The sequence below is a fragment of the Pituophis catenifer genome, unplaced genomic scaffold, assembly GCF_029215685.1.
Source record: "Pituophis catenifer annectens isolate HBS135680 unplaced genomic scaffold, rPitCat1.0.hap2 SCAF_9, whole genome shotgun sequence".
Lineage (NCBI taxonomy): Eukaryota > Metazoa > Chordata > Lepidosauria > Squamata > Colubridae > Pituophis > Pituophis catenifer.
The window spans coordinates 4,638,099-4,665,720 of record NW_027256889.1 but is presented as its reverse complement, the minus strand read 5'-3'; the positions used below and the strand labels follow the sequence as shown (position 1 = coordinate 4,665,720).

The window sequence follows — 27,622 nt, the reverse complement described above, 5'->3', positions numbered from 1 at the left end:
GTGGCTTATGTTATGACCCATCCTCATGCTTACGACTGTGTATTCAGGTTGGTCCGTCAACTCGGCAGACAAGACAGCCTGACTCATTGGCGAAGGCTCATCCCTGTTATCTCCCACCCACCCACCTCCCCAGAAAAAAGATGCAATGGAGAGGCTATAGGAAGTCCTACAGGACCTCCTCTCTCTTTCCCCCTCCCCACCAAAAGGAAATAAGGAGTGGGGGGGGTGTGGAATAATAGAAGGTGGGTGTTTTTGCTTCAGGTCTACGCAGCGCCTCCGTCTCCAGTCAGGCTCAGGCTGAGAAAGGGGAGAGGAGGAGGAGGAGGAGGAGGAGAGGGGCAACCGAGATCGTATCTCTTTAAACGGGAGCGCGCAAGGAAGGGAGCCCATCCAGCGGAGAGCTGGCCGGAGGGGTTGAGGATGGAGCCGTCCCAGCCTCTGCGACGGCTCCCCGGGGCTCGGAGGCTCCAGCTCCTGCTGCTGATGCTGCTGCCTGAATGGTGCTGGGGCAAATACGTGAAAGGCAATCTTAGCACCAAGGAGGTGAGTCTGCAGGTTTTTTTGGGGTTGGGTGGTTGGGGGCTGAGGAGCATTGCCTTGGAAGAGGGGAGAGAGGAGGGGGCCAGAACCAATCCCGAGGTGCCCTGTTCCCGCCTGGGCCTGGCATGGCCGAACCCGGCTTCTCAAAGCTGCCATCCCAGACCCTTTGCCATCTTCTGCGGTGGTCCTGGCTGTGAAGGGGCAGGGAGGGGTGGTGTGTGGGCCTCCTTCCCTCCCTGGAGATCCCTTCCGCCTCCTCTCCCTCCCCACACCATCCCCCTTTCATTAGAAACAGCAGCCTCTTAAGATCCTTTCTTGGACCAGCCCAGGAAGATCACACACTCTCTCTTTAGTTGGTCCTTCCTTCCCTTTTCATCTCTCCCCCCCCAACTCAACCCTATGGGTTCCTTGCCCAGCCCCTCTTCTTCCCTCTTAAGGGGGGGTGGGGGGTTTCTTTTTCTGACTATTCTGGAGGAGGAGGAGGAGGAGGAGGTGGTTAGAGACCGGACAAAAGATTCGGGAGCTTTTCCTCCCCATCTTAGGTGTGGGGGGAAATGGTGCCTAATCAATTCTAAATTCCAGACCGCAGGTGTCTTTGGCAGGCTCTCACCCTTCTCAGTGCTGAAGGGAGTCTAGACTTCCTTTTGGGGTGTGCCTGACACCTCCTCTTCTAGGCTTGGATGGAAGCAATATTTGCCCTTACGGTGAATCGGGTACAAAGGGAGGCCGTGATTCAACTGTCCAAGCTGTGCTGGACAAGCTGTGTTATAGTATGCAGACAGGGTGTGTATATATATGTATATGTAAATGTCTATGTATGTATATATTATATGTATACTTGGTAGTATATACCCTGTTTTCCCCAAAATAAGACATCCCCTGATAATAACCCCAATCGGGCTTTTGAGCGCATGGCAATAAGGCCAAGCGCTTATTTCAGGGTTCAAAAAAAATATAAGACAGGGTCTTATTTTTGGGGAAACACAGAAGTATATGTATGTGTATGTGTGTGTGGGTGTGTGTGAGTGTGTGTGTATATCTATATCTATCTATATACACACACATATATATACATACATACACACACATTTCATTTCATTTATTGGATTTATATACCGCCCTACCCCCGAAGGACTCAGGGCGGTGAACAGCCACAGAATAAAACACATAAATACAAAATTTAAAAAAACAGAATTAAACCGAATTAAACAATTATGTGTGTGTGCATGTGTATGTAAATATACACACACATAAACACACGTGTGTGTGTGTGCATATTCTGCTTTTTCCTAAATGAATTCATGTGGCACAGGTGTGTGCCACGGTGCTATTGTCTGTGCGAAAGGATGAGGGTGCAAACAACTTTTAGAGAAAGACGCCTCCCTTCGGAAACAAGAGAAGCCCCCGAAGGGTTGGGATACTTTAAGGACACGTTGATCATTATGGAGGCTGACTTCATAGAGCATAGACTTCACTTCATTAAATGTACGAAACGTTAATCCCGAATTGGCAGGAGCGTGCACTTACATACATCCAAAGAGACGAGGGTGGGCAATGAAAGCCAGAGCAGCCTGCAGCAATAATATGTAGCAGGGTTCTTGGTGCTCTCTGAGCTTGGTTGGGGTTTTTTTTTGTGGATGTTTCATTACCCAACTAAATAACATTATCAGTGCTTGAAGGAACTGAGAGAGGAGGAAGAGGAGGAGGGGGAGGAGGAAGGGAGGGAGGGAAGGAGGAGAAGAAGAGGAGGAGGAGAGGAGGAGGGGGAGAGTGGGGTCCTCTCCGAGCTTGATTGTTTTTTCCCAGATATTTCATTACCAAACTAGGTAACATCATTAGTGTTAGAATGGAGGAGGATTTGGCAGGAGGAAGAGATTGGGGTCCTTGGTGCTCTCTGATCTTGGTTGTGTTCCTGCAGACTTTTCATCACTCAAGTAAGTAACATCATCAGTGCTAGAAGGGACTGAGAGAGGAGGAGGAGGAGGAGGAGGAGGAGAACTGTGAAGTCCTTGTGTTCTCTGAGCCTAGCTGATTACTTGCAGACGTCTTATGATCCAGCTAGGTAACATCCTCAGTACTAGAAGGGGGTAGGCTTTGCTCTCATTTTATATACTTATAACTTGCCTTGTCAATGTTGGTGGGGGTGGTGGTCTCCGTGGTTTCTTGATTGGGTTGCTGTTTATTGTTAGCTTGTTTGTCTGAGTTGGTGGTCCCTTGATTGGGCTATTGTTTGTTTCTGGATTGTTGGTCTAATGTGAACTTTGGTGTTTATCTCTGCTCATCTGGGTGTTGATTGCTGGCGAGGAAGTATCTTTCTGTTTCCTTTTTAGCTTTTTGATTGTCTATTTTGAACGGGGTATAGCTGTTTAACTCTACGTAATGTAAAGATAAACAGGATTTCACACACTCATACCTTTCTATTTCGTGTCAGTTAATATGCTGGATATGCAGCATGGGGCACGTTAATCCATCAGGACAGAGCTTCAACCGTTTTTGAACAGTTGCTATCCTCAAATGTGGCATCAGTTTTCCCCCCGTGTAACACCTTCCAGGATTGTAACCATGGGACAGCATGACCCTCAGCTTTGTCAGCGAGAAATTACGAAAATGTATGTCTTTCTCATTTGGTGGCTATCATGGAGCCATATATATATATCAGTGGTGGGTTCCTCCCGGTTCAGCCCGGTTCGGCCAAGCCAGTAGCGTTGATGATATGATGTCGCCGAACCGGTTCTCTTTGTTCGGGAGCTGGGCCCTCCTGCCCCCCCTGTGTTATTCTTACCTTTTATTTGGCCCCGCCCCCAATCTATTCACTGCCTCCCGAGTCCCAGCTGATCGGCTAGAAGGAAAAAGACTGTTTAAACTCTTGCCGTGGGGCTTCAAAGGGCAGCCCTACAGCTGATCGGTGTTAAAAGAAAACAAATGAGTAGACTGGTGCCTGCAAAAATAAATGGGTAGACCAGTGCAAAAATAAATGAGTAGACCGCTGCCTGCAAAAATAAATGAGTAGATCAGTGCTTGCAAAAAATAAATGGGTAGACCGGTACAGTTCTGCAAGCAGTTAAAAGCCTGGTAGACCAGTACCTCTGCTAAATCCTAAAGAATTGTCACATGACCATCAAACCACGCCCACAAAATAAGCCACGCCCACAGAACCTGTAGTAAAAAAAATTAGAACCCACCCCTGATATATATATATATATATATATATATATATATATATATATATATATATATATATATATATATATATATGTTTTCTCAGGTTTTCGCGGGTGTTTGTATGTAGGTCTTTGGTTATTCGGGTCTTCTCCCATGTAAAATTGGAAGTGTCTTGGCGACGTTTCGACGAAGTCTCATTCGTCATCTTCAGGCTGGTGTTCTCGGCTTCGTGCTTCCAGGAGCAAATATAATTAATATATATAATTATATAATTAATATATATATATTAATAAAATCTGATTTATAATAGGCTTCTGGGCTATGCGCAAGTAACTGGTCTCAGAGGACTGGCATCTATTGATCAATGCTTTGAGTGGGTTGACGGATGAACGCGACCTTGTAGGAAAGCCACGACTTCAAAAGGCAATATGTAAAAACACTTAACACGTGCACTTGGGCGTATTATAATCCATGCTTTGGGTAGTTTCACTAAACTGCTCCCTGGAAGACTGTGGCATCTGTGTCACTTCATTCTGTTCTACAGCATAGTAATGGTAACAAGGGTTGAAGGGAGAGCGAGGTCTCTGCCACAGGCCAGACCAGAGATGCGTGCCATAGCAAGACATGCAAAAGAGCCTTGGTAGTACAGTGGTCTAAGGCACCCTGTTATTAAGCTGGTTATTAAGACCAGCTGCCTGCAATTACTGCAGGTTCGAATCTTGCCAAGCCTCAAGGTTGACTCAGCCTTCCATCCTTTCTAAGGTAGGTAAATTGAGGACCCGGTTTGTGGGGGCAATAAGCTGACTTTGTATAAATATACAAAAGGATGAAGGCTATTGCTTAAAGCATTGTAAGCTGCCCTGAGTCTCCGGAGAAGGGCGGCATATACTGTAAATCAAAATTAAAAAAAAAGAAAAAGAAAATGCAGGAATTGGGAATGTCTAGTCTAGTAGAAAGAAGGACTAGGGGTGACCTGATTAAGCAGTTTTCCAATATCTAAGGCGCTGCCTGTCCTCCAAAGCACCAGAAGGCAAGAAAAGAAACAACGGATGGAAACTAACCAAGGAGAGAAGCAACCTAGAACTAAGGAAAAATTTCCTGACAGTTAGAACAATTAACCAGTGGAACATCTTGCCTCCAGAAGCTGTGGATGCTCCAACAAAGGCTTTAAAGAAGAGATTGGACAACTATTTGTCTGAAATGTATTTATTTTATTTATTTATTCATTTATTAAATTTTTATACCGCCCTTCTCCCGAAGGACTCAGGGTGGTGTACAGCCAAGATAAAAAAACCAACAATATAAAAGTTAAAAACAATTTAAAATTATTAAATAGTTTGGCCAATAATCTAAAATAAAATAACCCATTAAAAGAATATTTCAGGCTAGCCCTGCTTGATGGTATAGGATCTCCTGGTTTATCAGTGGGTTGGACTAAGTCGCTTTCAACTCTGATGTTCTATGTTCTACGTCCCACACATCCTGTAATGGACCGATAGGATAATGGCAACTTGCAAAACAACTATTAATAGGCCAGTAAAAAAAAACACATAACTGGCAACCTCTTTGCAAATTTAGAGCTGCGATCAGAGAAGGAGCTACTGTTTCCTTCCCCAAAAACCTATTATTACTCTTCAAGGAGCCTGGTTGCAAATCCTTTGCAATCCAGCAGGCCTCCCTAATGTCTTTTTGGCTGCAGTTCCCGCAGCTTTTAATTTGGGGTTTTTTTTGGGGGGGAGAGAAAAACCACAATCTCGGTGGATCTTTTAACATTCTGCCTGATCCCCAGGGAGAAAGCATGAGCAGGTGCCCCACAAAACTATAATTCTTCCCCACACATTTGGCCCAGATTTTTTTGCTTGTTTCCTCTGCCTGCTTCAGCCTCTGGTACGGTTTCCGTGGAAACCATGAGCATGGGTTGTTGCCATGGGAACAAGTGGGATTTCCCTCCCCCCCCCCCCGTCTTTCCAGAGTAAGAAGATGGGCTTGAGAGTTGGACGGAAGAGAAACAATGAGGTGAAAAGGAGCCGGCTTCTTCAAAAACCCATTTCCTCCACGGACTGAAAGCTCCTCGCTTTGATAAATATGTATATTCATATGCGTAGATAAGCAAGCGTTTGCACAGCCCTATCCATCAATTCTCTTGGCTGTTTTCGTATCTTTTCTTCCTCGGCTTAATCGGCCCAAAGTATTTCTGACCCAGATCCCAGAAGGGAATTATTCCCAGGCAAGCTCAGGATGATCTCACAACCTAGGCTGTTTCTGACTGTTGAACTGACCCATCACTGGACTTAATAACAGAATAGCAGAGTTGGAAGGGATTTTGAAGATCATCTAGTCTAACCCCCTTCTCAATCAGGAGACCCTATACCAGTGATGGCCAACCCTTTTGCCATCGCGTGTCAAAAGTGGGAGGGGGTGTCACACACGTGCGTGCCCACACCCACAATTCAATGTGCCCCACCCCACCCCCACGCATGCACACGCGATCCCATCCCCATGCTCCCCCTGTTTTTGGCACACGATGGTCCGGTAGGCTCGTTTTTCGCCCTCCCCAGGCACCAGAAGCTTTCTAGGAGTGAGAATGGCCTTCCCCACCCCGCTGGAGGCCCTCTGGAGGCTGGAAACGGCCCGTTTGCCAACTTCCGGTGTGCCCGGAAGGCCCGAAAATCAGTTGGCTTGCGCACTCATGTATGCTGTAGCTGAGCTAGGGCAATGCTCATGTGCCCACCGATATGGCTCTGCGTGCCATCACGTGATGGTTCGCCATCACGACCCTAAACCATTTCAGACAAATAAATTGTCTAATCTCTTCTTAAAATTCTTCAGAGATGGAGCACCCACAATGTCTGGAGACAATCCATTCCACTGATTAATTGTTCTTGTTGTCAGAAAATTTCTCCTTAGTTCTAGGTTGCTTCTCTCCTTGATTCGTTTCCATCCATTCCTTCTTGTCCTGCCTTCAGATGCTTTGGAGAATAGCTTGACTCCCTCTTCTTTGTGGCAGCCCCTGAGATATTGGAAGACTGCTATCCTAGTCCTTCTTTTCATTATTATTATTATTATTATTATTATTATTATTATTATTATTATTATTATTTCAATTTATATACCGCCCTTCTCCTATTGGACTCAGGGCGGTGCACAGCCAAGGATAAAAACATACCAATACAAAATTTAAAATCAATTAAAAGAATTATACAGCTTTGGCCCACAATTTAAAACAATCCAATTAAAACCCAATTTACACTTAAAAAGCTAAAAAGCTAAAAAGAGCTAAAAAAAGGGGGGGGGGGTTTCACGCCAGCCCTGTTTGATGGAAAAGAAAAGAAATTAAACTAGACATACCCAGTTCCTGCAACCGTTCTTCATATGTTTCAGCCTCCAGTCCCCTAATCACCTTTGTTGCTCTTCTCTGCACTCTTTCCAGAGTCTCAAACTGGACTAAAACTGGATGCCATATTCATAGTATGATCTTACTAAGGCATTATAAAATGATATTAACACTTCACGTGATCTGGATTCTATCCCGCTGTTAATGCAGCCTAGGACTGCATTGGCTTTTTTTGGCAGCTGCAACACACGGCTGGCTCATATTTAAGTGGTTGTTTGGCTCAACGGTAGTAACTGCGAGAGGGATCTTGGAATCCTAGTAGACAACCACTTAAATAGGAGCCAGCCGTGTGCTGCAGCTATCCTGTACCTGTGCATTTGGCTTTTCATGCCTATATGTAGAACCTGACTTTTCACACCTTTGTCTTTCAATCGACTGTTGTAAAGGCATAGCTCCCTCACTGCCTGCTCTTGAGTAGGGTAATCAGGTGTGTGTATTGTCTGAGCGTGCACAATTTAAAAATTCTGCCTGCCAAAAAAGCTGATCCCTTCCAAGTCAGCACGAACGAATCCAGAATAAATGCTTGGCTTGTCATGTAGATAATTAGCTCAGCACTGAAAAAGGAACAGCAGCCAAAGGATGGATCGGGGTTTATTTACTATTGTTTCCTTTTCTTTCTACCGATGAATGTGAATACAGTGTAAATTGCAGAAAAGAGGGGAAACCCTGCATTGCATTGGACAGGAATGTTTCTCCCAAAATTTGGCTGGAGAAAGCCAAATAGGCTGGAGTTAGCAGATCTAGGAAGAAATAAGCAGGGTTCAGACGTATTGAAGGCTTCATAGTTAGGTGCTTTGAGCTTGTGAGAAAGCAACGGCTTGCAAGCTGAAAGAAAATGGGGTTATGGAAACTTGATGCCCACTTCTACAAATGGGGCGTGCCATAATGGATCAATCTGGGTTGTGTTTGATTTCATGCTATTCAATTAAGAAAAATGGGAATTAATGGGGCTATCATGAGCCGCGGTGGCGCAGTGGTGAGAGTGCAGTACTGCAGGCTACTTCTGCTGCCTGCCGGCTGCTGCCTGCAATTTGGCAGATCGAACCTCACGGGGCTCAAGGTTGACTCAGCCTTCCATCCTTCCGAGGTGGGTCAAAAGAGGACCCAGATCGTTGGAGGCAATAATGCTGACTCTGTAAACTGCTTAGAGAGGGCTGTAAAAGCACTGTGAAGTGGTATATAAGTCTAAGTGCTATTGTAATTGCTATCAGTGGTTCACTATTGGCAAGTGTGGCTAACTCCTTTGTTTCACACATCTACAACTGGCTTAGGCCCGGAGTACTTGCAGGAGCATCTTCTGCCATCCTCCCATCGTCCCGTACGCTCTCACAGAGCGGGCCTCCTCAGGGTGCCGTCGGCTAGACAATGTCGGCTGGCGGCCCCCAGGGGGAGAGCGTTCTCTGTGGGAGCGCTGGGCTCAGGACAGCCCCCGACCTCCTCTCCTTTCGCCGCGAACTGAAGACGTGGCTCTTTCATCAAATGGACTGACCCGTCTAGGGGCTTTTACATTGTAATCATTTTAATTAATTTTAACTGGATTTTAATTTACATTTAAATTTAAATGGTTGAATTTTATTCTTTGTAAGCCACCCTGAGTCCTTCGGGAGAAGGGCGGCATATAAATTGCATAAATAAATTGCATAAACAAACAAACAAACAAACAAACGAATAAATAAATAAATAAATAAATAAATAAATAAATAAATAAATAAATAAATAAATAAATAAATAAATAAGCTAAATCTCTATTAACTAAAGAGCTTGCTTCGAAAACCCTCCGAAGGACTTCTCATAAACCCAAGTTGTGGCTGGCTATAGACCCGTGATGGCGAACCTATGGCACGCGTGCCAGAAGTGGCACGCAACGCCCTCTCTGATGGCACGCAAGCTGTTGCCCCAGTTCAGCTCCGCTGCACATGAGCGCATGCCTCCCGCCAGCCAGCTGGTTTCCAGATCTCTGCCGCGCATGCCTGGGGCCCGTGTGGGGGGCCATGTATGCATGAGCGGGGGGCGTGCAGGGGGGCACGTGCGCATGCATGAGGGAGGGGCACATGCCTGGGGGCCGTGCACGCATTGCATTTTGGGGGTTTGGGTGCATATGTGTGCATTTGCGCGCAGGCACATGTGCTTTTGGCACTCGGTCCTGAAAAAGTTAGCAATCACTGTTTTAGACCTTTCACTACCTCTAATGATTTACCTACAAAGATGCAGGGTGTTGGGCCAGCGGCCCCCAACTTTTTGGGTACCAGGGACCGGTTCCATGGAGAGAGTTTTTTCCATGGACCGGAGGAGGCGTGATTTTGCATGCTGCCTGCATCCCATGGATGGGGCTTTTGCTTGTTTGCACGGCCCGGTTTCTGACATGCTGCTTCCTGACATGCACCAGTCCAGGACTGGGGGTTGTGGACTCCTGGACTAGAAGACTTCCAAGTCCCTTCCAGCCCTATGTTTCTGTGATGCTTCACCCTGCTACAAACGCGCCCCCCCCCCATCATTTTCATTCATCCATTTTATTTCAGAGTCAGGTTTAAGCACGTAAAACATTAATTCCCAGTACGGCAATTATAAATCTTATAAGAGGCACTTGTGGCTATAAACCGAATAATATTGGGTAGGTTTCTTTCGTTGATGCACTTGCACTCTGTTAAATTAATGGGCCTTATAGTAACTAGCTGGATCCAAGATCAGGCTGCTGACACGTACGTGTATTAGGCCAATCATTTCCAGAATATTGTGGTTTTTCCACTGGGCATGGATTGGCACGTTTAAGGACTTACATTGCTGTGTTTCCAGGTTTCTGCCTCTGAACTCCAGTGAATAGCCATTGTCTAGAACACTGGAAGTTTTTAAGAAGGGATTGGATAACCATTTGTCTGAAATGGTATAGTTTCCTGCCTAAGCAGGGGGTTGGACTATAAGACCTCCAAGGTCCCTTCCAACTATTCCCTTCCCTTCCATATTCTGTTTTGTTTTGTCCTGTCCTGTTCTATTCTGTTCTAATTATTATTGTTGTTGTTGTTGTTGTTGTTCTATTCTATTCTATTCTATTCTATTCTATTCTATTCTATTCTATTCTATTCTATTCTATTCTATTCTATATTCTGTATTCTATTCTAGTCTATTCTATGCTATGCTATGCTATGCTATATTGTTTTATATTCTATTCTATTATTCTATTCTATTATTATTATTGTTTTATTCCTATTCTATTCTATTCTATTCTATTCTATTCTATTCTATTCTATTCTATTCTATATTGTTTTATATTCTATTCTATTATTGTTGTTGTTTTATTCCTATTCTATTCTATTCTATTCTATTCTATTCTATTCTATTCTATTCTATTCTATTCTATTCTCCATTCCATTCCATTCCACATTCCATATTCCATATTCCTATATTCTATATTCTATATTCTATATTCTATCCTATTCTAAAGATAACGAATTGCCTTATCTGAAGATGCTACCTGAATAGGTCTTCCCCTTGAAGATGGGGATTTCTCTCAGGGTCACCATGACATCAAGATGAAATGCGTCTCTCAGGATGTCCTCACTGAAATGATGCCGAGCCCACCTGCGTCATTTGACATTGTGCGAAATGAGACGAGAGAGTAATTTCTATTATTTGTGCCCTCTTGTCATGTTGCACACACGTTGTGTCATTTGGGGGATGTCACGTAACATGGGTGCCCGGGATTGTGACCCGGTTTACCTATCCAGCTGCTAAAGCGTTGTTTCCTTAAACGATTATCCTCTGTACAGACCAGCATTTCTCAGTCTCAGCCATTTTAAGTTCTGTGAACTTCAACAGCTCCCAGAATTCCTCCTCCAGGCTAGGGACTTCTGGGAGTTGAAGTCACATCTTAAAACTACGTACTGAGATGGAGAAAGACTAATATAAATACTGAGCTACATCAAAACTGACATGGTGTTGTTGTTTTTTTCTCCTTTTTCCCCCAGGATTGGGTCTTTTTGACTAGATTCTGCTTCTTTTCCGACTATGGACGTCTGGATTTCCAGTTCCGCTACCCAGAGGTATCTTTCGACATTACATTGTGCATTTTAGGGGTACCTTTCCCCATTCCCAGCCTACGAAACTTCTCCCTCGCCCTGGATAAGTTTGCAATGACGAAATTGTGCTGCCGTCAGCGGTAACGCTCTCTTTTTTTCTCTTCTTCTCTTTGAAGAACAAATGTTGTGAAAACATTCTTCTTTATTTTGACGATCCTTCCCAGTGGCCGGCTGTTTACAAAAAGGGAAATAAGGTCAGTTTTTATGGATCATCGTACACCAGATGGATCCTGCTTTTTTCCGCCCTCCTTCTCCTTTTTTAACTTGCTATTTCTTGGGCTAAATTAGTGCTGCCGTGCCAATTAATTCCTCACGTTGATCTTCAATCGGATTGCTCATTTGCAAGGGAGTTGCTGTATAATTGGAGCACTGCTATTCTGAGTATCTTTGAGATTTGCTCTAATATGCAGGTGGTCCTCAACTTACGGCCACAATTAAGCCCCACCAAATTTCTGTTGCTAAGTGAGACATTGGTTAAGTGAGTTTCGTCCCATTTTACGACTTTTCTTGCCACAGTTGCTAAGTGGATCACGACAGTTAATAAGAAAGTTGTTAAGCGAATCTGGCTTCCCCATTGAGTTTGTTGGTCAAAAGGTCGCAAAAGGGGATTCCATAACCTCGGGACACTGCAACCGTCATAAATACGAGTCAGTTGCCAAGCACCTAAATTTTGATCTCATGACCACGGGGGATGCTGCAACGGTCATGTGAAAAACAGTCATGTCATTTTTTTTCAGTGCCGTTGTAACTTTGAATGGTCACTAAACAAACGGTTGTAAGTCAAGGACTGCCTGTAGAGTGTCCTTTCTGTTGAAGAGAAATTTCTAGTACAGCTGTCAACAGACAGTGTCGTGTTATTGTTGCATTGAATTCTCTTTTTTCTCTTTCTTTTTCTCTTTTTCTTCTTTCTCTTTCTCTTTTTTCTTCTTTCTTTTGCTTCTTTTCTTTCTCTTTTTCTCTTTCTCTTTTTCTTGTTTTTCTTGTTTTTCTTTTGCATCGAATTCTCTCTTTTCTCTTTCTCTTTCTCTTTCTTTTTCTTTTTTCTTTTTTCTTTTGCTTCTTTTCTTTCTCTTTTTCTCTTTCTCTTTTTCTTGTTTTTCTTTTGCATTGAATTCTCTCTTTTCTCTTTCTCTTTCTCTTTCTTTTTCTTTTTCTTTTTTCTTCTTTCTTCTTTCTTCTTTCTTTTGCTTCTTTTCTTTCTCTTTTTCTCTTTCTCTTTTTCTTGTTTTTCTTTTTCTTGTTCTTACTTTTTCTTTTTCTTCTTTTTCTTTTTTTACTTGTTCTTATTTGGAAATGGCCTGAAAAATGGCCTCCCAAATGCCCCCAAAACAGCCAAAATATGGCCTGAAAACAGCCAAAAAAACGCCCCAAAAATAGGCATCCACGTGCCGGCCAGCTGGTCTTTGGGTTTCCGTATGCACGGGTGTTCCAGTTTGGGCACTCGGTGCCGAAAAGGTTCGCCATCACTGGTGTAGGGTCTTCTGTCTGGGGAGGGGGGTTGGACTAGATGACCTGCAAGGTCCCTTCCAACTCTGTTAATTTGTAATCTGGAGGACTATTGGTTTCTTCGATCAGCTCTGCAGTATTATGAAGACCTAAAATGAATTAAAATCTGATTTTGTTGTTGCTTTGAAGCTCCGAGGGCTCATAATACAGAGAGACTGCTTAGAAAATTACGAGTTTCTGATCTATTGTGCTACAATAAATAAGTAAATTAAGAAACGAAAAGTTCTTGTGAGACAACAACATGATTTGCTGCACTAATGGAGCCGCTACTGAATTAAAAATTATACCCCATTTTGTGTTTCCCGGTTCCAAATTCACTGGAAGGGCTGAGCCTTCAGGGCAAAGTGCCTGTTGTGTCTTACGTCAGTCACTGTTCTAGGGCTCTCTTTTATCTTCTCTCCCTTCTCCTTAGGATTGTCTGATGAAAGAATCTGTTATTCGCCCAGAAAACAATCAAGTTATCAACCTTACAACTCAGTATGCCTGGTCTGGGTGCAAGGTAAGAGATTTCGATAGTTACAAGGGGATTTCAGTCCTCTAGAATCAATGTTTCTCAGTTTCAACAACTTTAAGAGGTATGGACTTCAACTCCCAGAATCCCCTAGCCCACCATGTTTAAGATGGGTGGACTTCAACTCCCAGAATTCCCCAGCCAAGCATGCTTTAAGATGAATGGACCTCAACTCCCACGTGTGTTAAGATGGGTGGAATTGAACTCCACCCATCTTAAACATGCTGGCTGGGGAATGCTGGGAGTTGAAGTCCACCCACCTTAAACATGTGGGAGCTGAGGGCCATTCCTCTTGAACTCCACCCATCTTACAACATGCTGGGCTAAAGGATTCTGGGAGTTGAAGTCCATACCTCATGAAGTCGCTGAGATCGAGAAACACTACATCTAGATTTAGATTTTGCTTTCCAGTTTGCAATTTATGAAATACTGTTCTGTAACCTTCTCCCTAACGGAAGAGGCGCCTTCTTTAAATTAGTGAATTTTTCAAAGGGTGTTTTGCAGAGGCTAAAAGTATCAGACAAATATTCATCACAGCAATCCAGGCAGGTGCTCAGATTTAAGGATAGGATGGAACAGGAAGTGTAAAAGCTCAATTCTTTTTTTCTGCCACCTGTCTTTCCATGTGCGTTTGGCTTAAGGGATAGAAGTTCCTTTCTGAACAGGCCACTAGCAAGTTGGATCTAAGACAACCAGAGTTTATAGCCAAGATGGCGAACCTATGGCACACGTGCCCGAAGTGGCATGAGAAGCCATGCCGCCTGGCACATGCAGCATCGGCCATTCCTCTTTCAGTTTTCTGGTGTGCATGCGCGCGCAATGATCAGCTGCCCTTTGTGTATGCGGCAATGCTGGAAACTAGAAGAGCTGGTCTTCCATTTTCCTGCGTGAGCATGCGCGCCAGCTGATTGTCATGCGCATATGCGCGGCAGAAAGCTGGAACAGTAGCTGGCTGAAACCGGAAATTCAGTAGGTGAAACCGGAAGTTCATTTTCAGGCGTGCTCATGCTCCATGGGCCGCTCCTCTTCCGGGTTGCGGCCTAGACGCGGTGCCGAAAAGGTTCGTCATCACTGGTTTATAGCCTACACTTTATATGTATGTATGTATGTATGTATGTATGTATGTATGTATGTATGTATGTATGTATATATTTGTTTTCTTTCCTTTTCATAGGCTTTATGTGTATTTCTCTTTAGCCAGGTTCTTCCTATGTAAATCAAGATTTTTATGCCGCCCTAGTTCAGTGAAATCACAATCCACTAGTTTCTAGGCTTTTTTTTCTTTTGTGGCAGCCAGCAAACATTCTGCTGCCCATAGTCTCCTTAGTCTCCCAATGGGCAGCAGAGTGTTTGTTGGCTGCCAGAAAAAAAAAGCCTAGAAATATATATATATATATATATATATATATATATATATATATATATATATATACATACATACATACATACATACATACATACCTATCACTTTTTTGAGGACTAAACAGAAGTTTGGGTCATGCTCATATTCACTTGATATGAACTGAAAGCCAGAGAATATTATGGGATGGGAACCTCTGGATAATAATGCAAACAGAACAATCAGTTGTTGCTACTTTTGGCTATATTTTATGCCTTTTCTCATCCAGCTGGTGACCGAAAATTCAATCCGGTATCTGAGTTGCACAAGTGGAAGAAGTTTCCGTTCTGTCCGGGAACGCTGGTGGTATGTGGTTCTCAGCAAATGTGGGGTGAGTCTATCTGTAAACCTTCCCCCCCACCCCGCAAAGCCTGGATCCCTTCCCATTAAGGCAGGGGTGTGAAACTCAAGGCCCAAGGGCCAGATCCGGATTGTGAGGTGCTTAGATCTGGCCCACAGGACCACTCTGGAAACAGCAAAGAACCAGCCCGCGGTGCCTCTGCCAGCGAAAACGGTGTGGAAGGGCACATGTATGGCCCCTCTGAGCTCCGTTTTCACTTGTAGAGGGTCCCAGCCAAAAACGTGCCCCCTCTCCTGGAGCTCCATTTTCACCGGGCAGAGGGCTAGCAAAACTAAAACTCAAAACCAAACAAAAGGAGAAATGTTTCCCCTTTTGCATTTGAGCATGCAAGAAGGGACAGGAAAGGAGAAAGGGAAAGAGGAAAGGCAAAAAGAAGGAAAGATGGGAAGAGAGCAAGGAAGGAAAAAAGAAGGAAAGAGGGAAAGGAAGAAGAAAGAATGAAGAGGGAAGGAAAAAGAAGAAAAGGGAGGGAGGGAGGGAGGGAGGAAGGTTATAATGAGAGTGAGGGAGGGTCTGTGGGAGGTCCTGCCTTAGCACTTGGCCACCACAGGTGCCCCCCGCCGACACTATGGCCACGCCTACCCTGCCCCCACCCCCAAGGTCAAACACAACCCTGTTGTGGCCCTCAATGAAATGGAGTTTGACTCCCCTGCGTTAAGGCCTCTGCTGATGCTCAGCCCCCTCTTCTCTCTGACAGGGTGACGGCTTGGAACTGGAATACGAGATGATTTTGACGAACGGCAAATCGTTCTGGACACGTCACTTTTCTGCGGATGAATTTGGTAAGATTTTCGGTCGGTCCCGTGCAGTTCCACTTGAAAGTGGCCCGCAAGGGGATATCCCAGAATCCCCTGCACCTCTAGGAGAGTTGGCTCTTTGCATGTGAGATAACAGTAACAGAGTTGGAAGCAGTGGTGGGCTTCAGCCGGTTCGCACCACTTCGGGAGAACCGGTTGTTAACTTTCTGAGCAGTTTGGTGAACTGGCTGTTGCAAGAAATCATTAGGGCAGAGAACCGGTTGTTAAATTATTTGAATCCCACTACTGGTTGGAAGGGACCTTGGAGGTCATGTAGTCCAGGGGTCCCCAACCTTTCAGACCTCAGGGACCACTAAATTCATAATTTTAAACCCCACGGATCACTAATATGATCTGCCTAATGACCGGCTGGGTAGACGTGGCTAAGTGGTCATGTGACTGGTGGGTGTGACCAACTCAATGTCACTCATGTCGAGGAGCGCCTCTCCGGCCTCTACTCGCACCTCCCCTTCCAGCCACTCCTCGCCTGCCCGCCCAGGCTCCTTAAAGCTCCAATAGGAAGTAATTGTTGGAGCTAAGCAACCATCATGAGAAAGAGTTGGGAAAACAGCTCAGTTCAAACTGGATCTGACCGAGAAGGAGGCCCAGTAGAAGCACCTCACTGAGGACTAGGAGCATAGGCTTTCCAAGCAGAGGGAAGACCTGCGGGAATGCAAGGCCAGGTACCGGCGCCTGGAAGCTCAGAGGGCTGAGATGGTCAGCCAGTTCCAGGCCATGATGCAGTCCTACTGGAACGAGGCCCTTCGGCTCTTCGCCACCAGCGGCGCTTCTCTCCTGCCTTCACCCAAAGCCCCACACCAGGAGGCTGAAACAGACCCCAAGTCGGAATTTCTGACCCCCTCCAACCCACACAAAAAGACTCTGAAGGGGGAGACTCTCTGCAGCAACACAAGCGTTCATTGCACGTATCTGTCCCAGGGGCCGTAGTTTGAGGACCCCTGATTTAGTGCTATATAAAAAAATGCAAATAATTTTTCTGCAAACCACAAAAATTTTCTTGTGGCCCACCAGTTGGTGACTGATGATCTAGTCCCATGATGGCGAACCTATGGCACGCCTGCCACAGGTGGCACGTGGAGCCATATCAGTGGGCACATGAGCTCAGCTCCGGCGCACGTGCGCGCGCTGGCCAGCTGATTTTCGGGCCTTCTGGGCCCACCGGAAGTCGGGAAACAGGCTATTTCCAGCCTCTGGAGAACCTCTAAGGCGGTGGGGAATGCTGTTTTCACCCTCCCCAGGCTCCTAGAAAGGATCTGGAGCCTGGGGAGGGTGAAAAACGGGTCCACTGTGCCATCATGTGCCAAAAGCGGGGGGAGTGCAGGGAGTTGCATGTGCATGTGGTGTGGGCACTCTCGCGCACAACCCCCCCGTGCTCCCTCCGCTTTTGACACGCAATGGCAAAAAGGTTAGCCATCACTGATCTACTCCAACCCCCTGCTCACGCAGGAGACCTGTACTAGGGATTCGAACCGTTGAACTGCCGACCTTTCTGATCGACAAGCTGAGAGTCTTAGCCACTGAGCCACCTAGTCAGGCCTTTGCTGGCCTCTCCAGAGACGTTGAGAGGAGAAGGGCCAGCCGCGTTACCCTGGCAGCGCCCTCCGCTTAAGCGTGGGAACATTCTGCCCTGTTTGTTTTATGGCATCTTGGACAAGGATGGATGTTGAATGTTACAGCCAACCGAAACAAACCCCGAGAAAGAGAGCAAAACATTACAAATTATCCTGGGTATTTTTAGCTATTGGGTGGAAAAGGGCTTGTCTCTTCATCCGAAGATGGGTGGCGGTGTTGTTTTTTTTTGTTTATTTTTAACAGAACAAAGAAAAAACGCAGAGCAATAGGAACTGTCAGAAGAAGGAAAAAGGAACAAGAAAATTACACATACACACACAGAGAATTCTCTCATGGGTACATAAACACAGAAAGTTTTAGACAACAGTTGCAGGAAAGGATAACCATATTCCAGTGATGGCTAACCTTTTTGCCATCACGTGCCAAAAACGGGGGGGGGGGGGGACACGACACACACACACACACATGTGCCCACATCCATAATTCTATGCACCCCGCCCCCTCATGCTCCCCCTGCTTTTGGCACGTGATGGCAAGAGGGCCCAGTAGGCCCATTTTTTTGCATTCCCCAGGCTCCAGAGCCTTTCTAGGAGCCTGGGGAGGGCAAAAACAGCCTTCCCCACCCTTCCTAGAGGCTCTCTGGAGGCTGGAAACAGCCTGTTTCCTGACTTCTGGTGGGCCCAGAAGGCCCAAAAATCAACTGGCCGACGCATGCATGCGTGCCGGAGCTGAGCTCATGTGCCCACCAATATGGCTCCACGGGCCACCTGTGGCACCCGTGCCATAGGTTCGCCATCTCGGCCATATTCGATTGTAATTGCTCTTGCAGGGCCTGTGTCTGAAATGGTGGCTGTTGGTAATGGTAATATGATAGAAAATATTATAGGATATATTATACAGGCAGTCCTCGACTTACAACAGTTCATTTAGGGACCGTTCAAAAAGCACCTTTGGGACGAGTTTGAAGACTGCCTCTCTAATGGCAGATGTCCTTTTACTGTGTCCTTTTTTTTCTTCTTTCTGTTCTTTTCTTCTAGGTATCCTGGAAACTGACATCACTTTCCTACTTATATTCATCCTGATCCTCATCATCTCATGCTATTTTGGCTGTAAGTAGTAAAAGAATCTTATGAACTTGGTTTCTGATGGAATGAATGTGATCGATGACGTCAGAGTTGAGCAAATACAGTTTAGTCCTTGACTTATGGCCCCAAATAGGACCAGAATTTCCCATCCTAAGACGTCACAATTGTATGTCAACTCAGATCCAGTTTTAAAACCATTTTTAGAATGGTTGCTAAGCGAATGGGTGGTCATTAAATAAGCACCACGGTCAGGGGTGAAATCCAACAGGTTCTGACAGGTTCTGGAGAACTGGTAGCGGACATTTTGAGTAGTTTGGAGAACCGGCAAGTATCACCTCTGGCTGGCCCCAGAGTGGGGTGGGAATGGAGATTTTGCAGTATCTTTATTTATTTATTTATTTATTTATTTATTTATTTATTTATTTATTTATTTATTTAATTTTTATACCGCCCTTCTCCCAAAGGACTCAGGACCCTTCCCCCAGGAATGGGGTGGGAATGGGGATTTTGCAGTATCCTTCCACTGGAGTGGGGTGGGAATGGGGATTTTGCAGTATCCTTCCCTTGGAGTGGGGTGGGAATGGATTGTGGAAATGTGTGACATTTTGGGTTTTCTTTTTCCAGATCTGTTGAAAGGCCGGCAACTTTTGCACACCACGTACAAGATGTTCATGACAGCAGCTGGAGTAGAGGGTAGGTTTAAGGAGAAGCAGGGAGCCAGTTTGGTCTAGTGGTTAAGGCACCTGGCTAGAAAGCGGAAGACCATGAGTTCTAGTCCTGACTTAGGCACAAAAGCTGGCTGGATAACTTTGGGCCAATCACCAGGAAATGGTGAGTTCTAGTCCCGCCTTAGGCATGAAAGCCAACTGGGTGACTTTGGGCCAATCACCAGGAGATCGTGAGTTCTAGTCCCGCCTTAGGCATGAAAGCCAACTGGGTGACTTTGGGCCAATCACCAGGAGACAGTGAGTTCTAGTCCCGCCTTAGGCATGAAAGCCAACTGGGTGACTTTGGGCCAATCACCAGGAGATCATGAGTTCTAGTCCCACCTTAGGCATGAAAGCCAACTGGGTGACTTTGGGCCAATCACCAGGAGATCGTGAGTTCTAGTCCCGCCTTAGGCATGAAAGCCAACTGGGTGACTTTGGGCCAATCACCAGGAGATCGTGAGTTCTAGTCCCTCCTTAGCCATGAAAGCCAGCTGGGTGACTTTGCTTAAGGGAAAAGGAATTCCTATTAAAATTATTTCCACCTGTATTATAGGTTTGATTGAGAAGATCAAAGTATTTTCCTTTGAGCTGATCTGTATTCCCGTGATTTTGCGTCCGCATCTTCTACTTTAAAAAAAAAAAGGTGCATTTTCTGTAACAGATGGCAAGAAACAGATTGCATTTAAATATTCACATTGGTAGCTGTATAAATAACGGCAGTTCTGTGATTCCCGGAATTGTTTGGGAAAGGGCAGGTGGAGACAGGTGGCAGTGGAAGAAATTAGAAAATACGAGGGCTGTCATTTAAGATCGAATAATAGAAAGAACAGAGAAGCCAAAACTAAGGAAAGAGCAGTGATTGAAATCTGTCGGGTGCAAAAAAACAGGATCATGCATTAAGTCGCAGTTCAGGATATTTATTGCTCAAGTCTATGCCCAAGAATCTAATCAATAAAAGTTCAACAGTAAATTGGCGCTAGATAAGGATCAATGGAATTCAAGACTTTTGTGGGAATGCATTGATTCTCAACCGATGACTCGTTTTACTCCGCCACCCACAGCTCTGCCTGCTCTTCTACAAATCCCACCCACGTTGTTACTATGTTACATGCATGTCACCTGTTTCCTTTTTCTTCTCCAGTGCTCAGCCTGATGTTCTTCTGCATATACTGGGGCCAGTATGCAAGTGACGGGATTGGAAACGACAGTCTTAAGATCTTGGGTAGGTTATTATCAGGGATGGGCCTTTCCTATTTACCAGATGGATTCCCATTAAACCAGGGGTCAGCAACCTTAAACACTCAAAGAACCACAAAGGTCCTTACCGGAAGTCCCATGTTCACTTCTGGAGCTGACCGGAAGTCCGGTTCCCCCACCATAGAGTCTCCTCCTAGTGCGGCGTCCTTTTTCCTCTGCCAACTGGAAGTCCGGTTCCCCCACCATAGAGTGTCCTAGTGCGGCGTCCTTTTTCCTCTGCTGACCAGAAGTCCGGTTCCCCCACCATAGAGTCTCCTCCTAGTGCAGCGTCCTTTTTCCTCTACCTATCCTAACCAAAAGCCCTATCAATTGTGGAGCCGACTGATGACAGGGAGCCGCAGCAGAGGGATGAAAGAGCCACATGCGGCTCCAGAGCCGCAGGTTGCTGACCCCTGTATTAAACCATGATTTGTGGAACAGCCACAGTCATTGGTTTCACACATAACATGAAACTATCAACTATGATCAACAAGCCATAATGGTTAAGTTGGCACTTCCTATAAAGTATAAGTGAATTAAACTACCCGTGTCAGGAATATATAGCATTGATCAGCCTGAAGACCACAGAAGACTTTGTGGGGGTCAACTTCATGGGAATGGTCAGGATCCATTCTTGGCCCCAGCTACAATTTCCAATATCTCAGGTTGAAAAGATACACTTTGAAACTCCAAAGAACCAGTGTCAATCAGCATAGAGCCTCTGTTTCCAGATGTGGATAACTCTCAGAATTTTCAGCCATAAATATTGTGGTTAGGAGATTCCGGGAACTGAGGTTCATACACATGGAAGCTGCAGAAATTTACATTTGCTTGTTTAGCTTTCAGCCTTCTTCGCTCTCCAAAGTTGTTGGGCCTTTGGCTATATTAGGTGGGGGATGATGGAAATTGTCGTCCACGATATCTGGGGAGACCCAAGTTAGAATAGAGTAGAGTAGAGTAGAGTAGAGTAGAGTAGAGTAGAGTAGAGTAGAGTAGAGTAGAGTTGAATTGAATTGAATTGAATTGAATTGAATTGAATTGAAATAAAACAATAATAGACTAAAAATAAAACAATAATAGAATAGAACAGAACAGAACAGAATAGAATAGAATAGAAATAAAACAATAATAAAATAAGAATAAAACGAGAAGAGAAGAGAAGAAGAGAAGAGAAGAGTTGGAAGGGACCTTGGAGATCTTCTAGTCCAACCCCCTGCTTAGGCAGGAAACCCTATATCATTTCAGACAAATGGTTATCCAACATCTTCTTAAAAACTTCCAGTATTGCAGCATTCACAACTTCTGGAGGCAAGTTGTTCCACTGACTGATTGTTCTCATTGTGAGGAAATTTCTCCTTAGTTCTAGGTTGCTTCTCTCCTTGATTAGTTTCCACCCATTGCTTCTTGTCCTGCCCTCAGGTGCTTTGGAGAATAGCTTGACTCGCTCTTCTTTGTGGCAGCCCCTGAGATATTGGAACACTGCTATCATGCCACCCCTAATCCTTCTTTTCATTAGACTAGACATACCCAGTTCCTGCAACCATTCTTCATATGTTTTAGCCTCCAGTCCCCTAATCACCTTTGTTGGTCTTCTCAGCCCAGATAAGATGCTATCAAAGATAAGATGATATCTCAGATAAGATGCTAGCGACAATATTAAGTTTTATGGAGCAGTGTTATGTCTCAGCCCATCCTTATGACCACGGACTATTTTAAATCTCTTACTGGCTTAGATTCACTCACTTATCTCTTTTTTTCTTTCCCCAATTCCAGCCAAGCTCCTTTTTTCCGTCAGTTTTCTGATCTTCCTCTTGATGCTCATCCTCCTGGGAAAAGGATTCACGGTTACCAGGTACCAGTATAGCTGATGGGGATAACAGAGAGGGAGGGATGGGCTGAATTGGAGAGGAATGGGCTTTTCTTCTGCATATGTGGGACTGATTGGGGTAGATTGCAGGGGTGACACCGAAATATAATTTTAAATCTTAAACTTTGTCAATTGACACTTAATTTTCTTGAGCTTATCATCTCTTACACATTTCATTTTACACAGAATAATCTCAAAATCGTTTCGCTTCATTTGAATTGTCTTTCATTAAAATGGGCATATATGAACGATATTGAGGTACCCTACTTGGGACCCGAGGTGGAAAAGCAACAGAGATTGGGAAGTTGACTGATGTTCAAAGGACCTGCAGTTGAAATTTAAGGAGATTGTGGAGGGTAGCTTGGAATTTGTGCTGTTGTGTTGTCAGAAGGTTGTTAAGAGCTATAGCGTACAAGGTGGCATTTCCTCTTCTGTAATTTGTGCTCTTGGTTCCTTATTTGGCAGAGGTCGGATCAGCCACACTGGCTCCATCAAGCTCTCAGTGTACATGACTCTGTACACCATCACTCATGTTGTGCTGTTTATCTACGAGGCTGAGGTAAATTCCTTCCCCTTTTCAGTTATGTATATACTTTAAGGCAGAGGTCTCCAACTTTGGCCGCTTTACGCCTGGAGGACTTCAACTCCCGGAGTTGAAGTCCTCCAGGCGTAAAGCGGCCAAGGTTGGAGACCTCTGCTTTAAGGACCACACAAATTTAGTTTGCATTTTCTGCGTTCTGGTTATTTCCTAGATCACACAGTCCTTCCTGTCATGGTTCACAACTACAAAAATAGTTGTTGTTTCCCCCCACCCTCCTCCTCCTCAGCAATATGCTGGCACTCCTGACCACAAGAAGCTTGTGCATCTTCTCAGCTTAGATGAGTCAAGAATTTGATTTAATGTAAATTCCCTGTCTAGTTTGCCTTGCAAATCCTCAGTAACCGATTAAGGAGAATATTTATAGCTTGGGGTTGAAATGAGAGATCCTCGGTGCTCTCCAAGTTTGGGGGTTTTCTTGCAGACGTTTTATTACCAAATTAGGTGTCAACATCAGTGCTGGAAGGAAGTGGGGTTTGGGAGGAGGAGCAGAAGGAGAAGCAGGAGGAGAACTGTGGGGTCCTTGGTGGTCTCTGAGTTTGGAAGTTTTCTTGCAGATGTTTCATGACAGATGATTCATGGGTTTATAAACATAGAACAAACCTCGCTTCCTTCTAGCACTGATGATGTTACCTGATTGGATCATGAGACGTCTGCAAGAAAACGACCAAACTCTTAAGACCACCAAGGTCCTCTCAAATCATCAATAAATTAGGCTAAGGCTTATCTTTGTTGCTCTTTGTTTGTTGCACAATTTTGTTGCACGGACTATAATTTGTTACCCAGCTATGATGAATCTAGACATCTCCATAACTGATTAGTGGGGAAATCATCTTGCTGTGGGTAAATTGTGCAGCTTTTTTTAATCATGAACTTCCCCAAGTTTTTTATACCCACTTCCTTCCTTTCGGTGCTCAGTTCTTCGATCAGGCACAAGTACTGTACACTTATGAATCTCCAGCTGGATATGGCTTGATCACACTTCAGTTTGTGGCTTACATCTGGTTCTGCTACGCCATCCTCATCACTCTCAAGCAATTCCCGGAGAAACAACCCTTCTACGTGCCATTCTTTGCTGCTTACACCCTCTGGTCAGTAAGTTTAAAAGATCAACAGGGCAGGAAAATTATTGTGGGGGAGTCCTGTCAAAGAGTATTTTATTTATTCATTAAATTTCTATGCTGCCCTCACTGTCTCGAGGGACTCCAGGAGGCGTACAATAGTATAAAAACATAAAAGGCATTACAAACTTTGATAACAAGTAAATAAAAGGCTAAGTAACTGAATATGAAGAATCGTGGTGGCGCAGTGGTTAGAATGCAGTATTGCAGGCTAATTCTGCCGACTGTCAGCAGTTCGATCCTGACCGAAGGTTGACACAGCCTTCCATCCTTCTGAGGTCGGTAAAACGAGGACCCAGATTGTTGGGGGCATGATGTTGACTCTGTAAACCGCTTGGAGAGGGCTGTAAAGCACTGTGAAGCGGTATATAATAAGTCTTAAGTGCTATTGCTATGTCCCAGTTCCACCATTGTTATATTGGCTGCTAGAGGTCCCGCCATGAAGGCTTAGTTGTTAGTTTAAAGTAGCGATTCTTAGCCTTGGCAACTTGGGTGGACTTCAACTCCCAGAATTCCCCAACCAGCATGGAAGGGTGGAAAGTTGTCATAAGTCACTCCCAATCAGCTGGGATTTGGGAGGCAGAGAATAGATGGGGGCGAGTCAGAATTTTTACTACCGGTTCTCCGAACTACTCAAAATTTCCGCTACCAGTTCTTCAGAACTGGTCAGAACCTGCTGAAACCCACCTCTGCACTGCCAAGCCACACCCACAGAACCAGTAGTAAAAAAATTTGAATTCCACCACTGTTGTAAGTCAAGGACTATTTTAAATGAAATCCAGCGCTTTAGGCAAGCAGCATCTGCATCCTTAGCCAGTGCCTTGTTCTTTTGTAGGTTTTTTGCTGTCCCGGTCACCGCGCTTATCGCTAACTTTGGCATACCGAAGTGGGCGCGGGAGAAAATAGTCAACGGCATTCAACTGGGGATTCATCTGTACGCCCACGCGGTCTTCCTGGTAAGAATTTTCACATCACCTACAATTTCTAATTCCTGAGCTTTGCTGGCTGAGGAATTCTGGGAGTTGAAGTCCACAAGTCTTAAAGTGGCCAAGGTTGAAGACCCCTGGTTTAGAGCAGAGCCCCCCCTCCCAACCCTTGGGGCACCAGGGAAAAAGCACCTTTGGGACAGATTGAGTTTAGGTTATGTGAATCTAGTCAGTGCAGAATATCTGTGCCCCCATCGAATGCTGATGAAATAGTTTGCTGGAGAAGGAAGAAGAAAGAGGAAGGTGATGTTTTCACAGAGGAAGGACCTGCAATCTGAAATGGTAGCTTCATCCAGCTGCCCAGAGGTGGGATTCAGCCGGCTTGGATCGGTTTAGACGAACCGGATGTTAAAATTACATCCGGTTTGGCGAATTGGTAGTTCCAACGACTGGCTGGCCCCGCCTCCTCCCCTCCCAGGAGTCTCTACGCAGTCCATTTTGGATCCCAGGTAAGTGCAGGGGGCACATGGAGCCCAGGGAGGTGGAAAATGGGCCTCCCAGAGGCCCGTGGAGTGCAAAAATGGACCTATTTCCTGCCTCTAGAGAGCCTCAGGAGCCGAGGAGGTTGAAAACGGGCCCTCCGCAGCCCGTTTTTGCTCCCAGGAGATTGCAGGGAGGCCTACTAGGCCCAAAATGGGGCACAGGGCAGGGGAGGGGGGGTAGCACTCCCCTCGCAGCCCGTTTTTGCTCCCAGGGGAATGCAGGAGGCCAAGTGCTGCCTGTCACGCCTGCTGGCCACGTGCACCATGGCCACGCCCACCCAGAGAACCAGTTGTTAAATTATTTGAACCACTGCAGCTGCTATCTTGTCTCCCTCATTTCCGCAGATTATAACCAGACCGTCAGCGGCCAATAAGAACTTCCCGTACCATGTGCGGACGTCACAGATCGGGATTGTCGAGGAGGCTGCAACAGGGGCCAAATTTCCGCACCACGTCTATGGCAATGTGACTTTCATCAGTGACTCAGTGCCCAACTTCACCGAGCTGTTCTCCATCCCCCAGAGTACGGGAAGCAACACCAGCAATGTGAGAATCGGAGAGGGTCTCGCCTGAGAACTTCCCTTCCTTAAACGGTTACGACAAAAAAACCTCTGTGGAATCATACGTGATGACCTTAGGTGGCCTTTTATTTTCATAAGAAGTGTGTAGAGAATAAGAAAGGTGATCTTGTTGGAGATACGCAAGATCTTCCCTGGTGGATCTCCAAAGTCAAAGTCATCTTCCTTACGCTCTAGAAATTGTCATTTGATTCTCAAAAGCAGGGATCTCCAAACTTGGCAACGTTAAGGTTTGTGGACTTCAACTGGCTAGGGAATTCTGGGAGTTGAAGTCCACAAGTCTTAGTGTTGCCTAGCTTGGAGACCCCTGCTCAGAAGGGTTGCTGCTTATGGAAGGGTCCTTGGAGGTCTTCTAATCCAGGGGTCAGCAACCTGTGGCTCTGGAGCCACATGTGGCTCTTTCACCCCTGTGCTGCAGCTCCCTGTCATTCAAAATATACGTCACAACCGCCAATGTGCAACACCCGCTGATACGCGATTTATTGAGCTTTTCAATCCCCAGGAGCCCAACCATGGATAAATCCAAGAAAAGAAAAGTTTCAGAAGAAAACAGAACATTTAATTCAACTACATATGCTAGTTTTGTGGCCGCTCAAGAAATATTCAGACACGGGAAGGGTTTTGTGACTCCCGGTGTTTTCTTTTCTGTGGGAAAACAGGTCCAAATGGCTCTTTGAGTGTTTAAGGTTGCAGACCTCTGTTCTAGACCAACCCCCTGCTCAGGCAGGAAACCCCATACCATTTCAGAGACAAATGGCTGTCCAGTCTCTTCTTTAAAATCTCCAAGGTTGAAACATGCACAACTCTGAGAGGCAAGTCATTCCACTGATTAATCGTTCTTAAAGAGTCCTTGTTCCTTTTGGTTTTGCTATGCCATTGCCAGACCAAAGCCAAGGCCTCCGATCTCCCTGCAGACTGCCAACGGTGTTGTAGCTTGTGGTGGCAGAGTAATTCATTCATTGGATCGAATGAATTTTTAACCCCCCTTGCTGGCTAAATGAAGTCTCCCTTTCTGCTCCTTTACAGCAGTCAGCAAAACAATATGATAATAAGGTTACACAAAGGCCTCCACTTAAATTATTATTTATTTATTTTTTTAAAAAGGCCATAACTCAGATCAAAGAAGAAGTGAGAAATATCCACAACAAATAAAACATTAAATGAGGGCAGCCTGTTTGAAAAAAAAAACAATAACAGCACAAGTCAAAACTGCCTGGACTCCAAAGACAGTTCAAAGTGGTGGGATAACGTTGTTATTATAGTCGTTCGGCCTGCGTCCTTCCAAGCTGCTTGATCTTATTGCTTTAGACTTGATAAAAGAGGAAAGGGTGACAAAAGACCGTGGTTCTTTCTTTCCTGCCAATGTTTATTTCGACTTTCTACCTACTTTTCCTCCTGCAGACCCGCAAACAAATGGAAGACACCTCTTCTGCTGATCGGAGCCTGACCTCCAACTGCGTAGTCACTACCTCTGAGCTCAGCGGTGCCCCTGTGCTGTTGAAGCCGTCCCTGGGGAACGAGACTCAGCCTCCGCCCTACCAGCTCCATGCGCCCCAACTACACCAACATAACGGCTACACCGAGTATTTTAGCATGCATACAACCGGCGCCCGGCCGGTCTAA

The 27,622-nt window shown here is 45.3% G+C and overlaps 1 protein-coding gene across 1 annotated transcript; it reads left to right on the top strand.

Moving 5' to 3' along the window:
* Positions 1–420: 420 nt before the first annotated feature.
* TMEM145 (transmembrane protein 145) lies at positions 421–27,622 on the top strand. The gene is made up of 15 exons (XM_070949898.1): positions 421–543; positions 11,059–11,133; positions 11,286–11,363; positions 13,088–13,174; positions 14,815–14,916; positions 15,644–15,728; positions 18,374–18,445; positions 19,046–19,114; positions 20,273–20,353; positions 22,141–22,219; positions 22,700–22,793; positions 23,751–23,923; positions 24,789–24,909; positions 25,767–25,967; positions 27,401–27,622. The coding sequence occupies exons 1-15, from the start codon at positions 421–423 to the stop codon at positions 27,620–27,622; spliced, it is 1,662 nt and encodes a 553-aa protein (XP_070805999.1).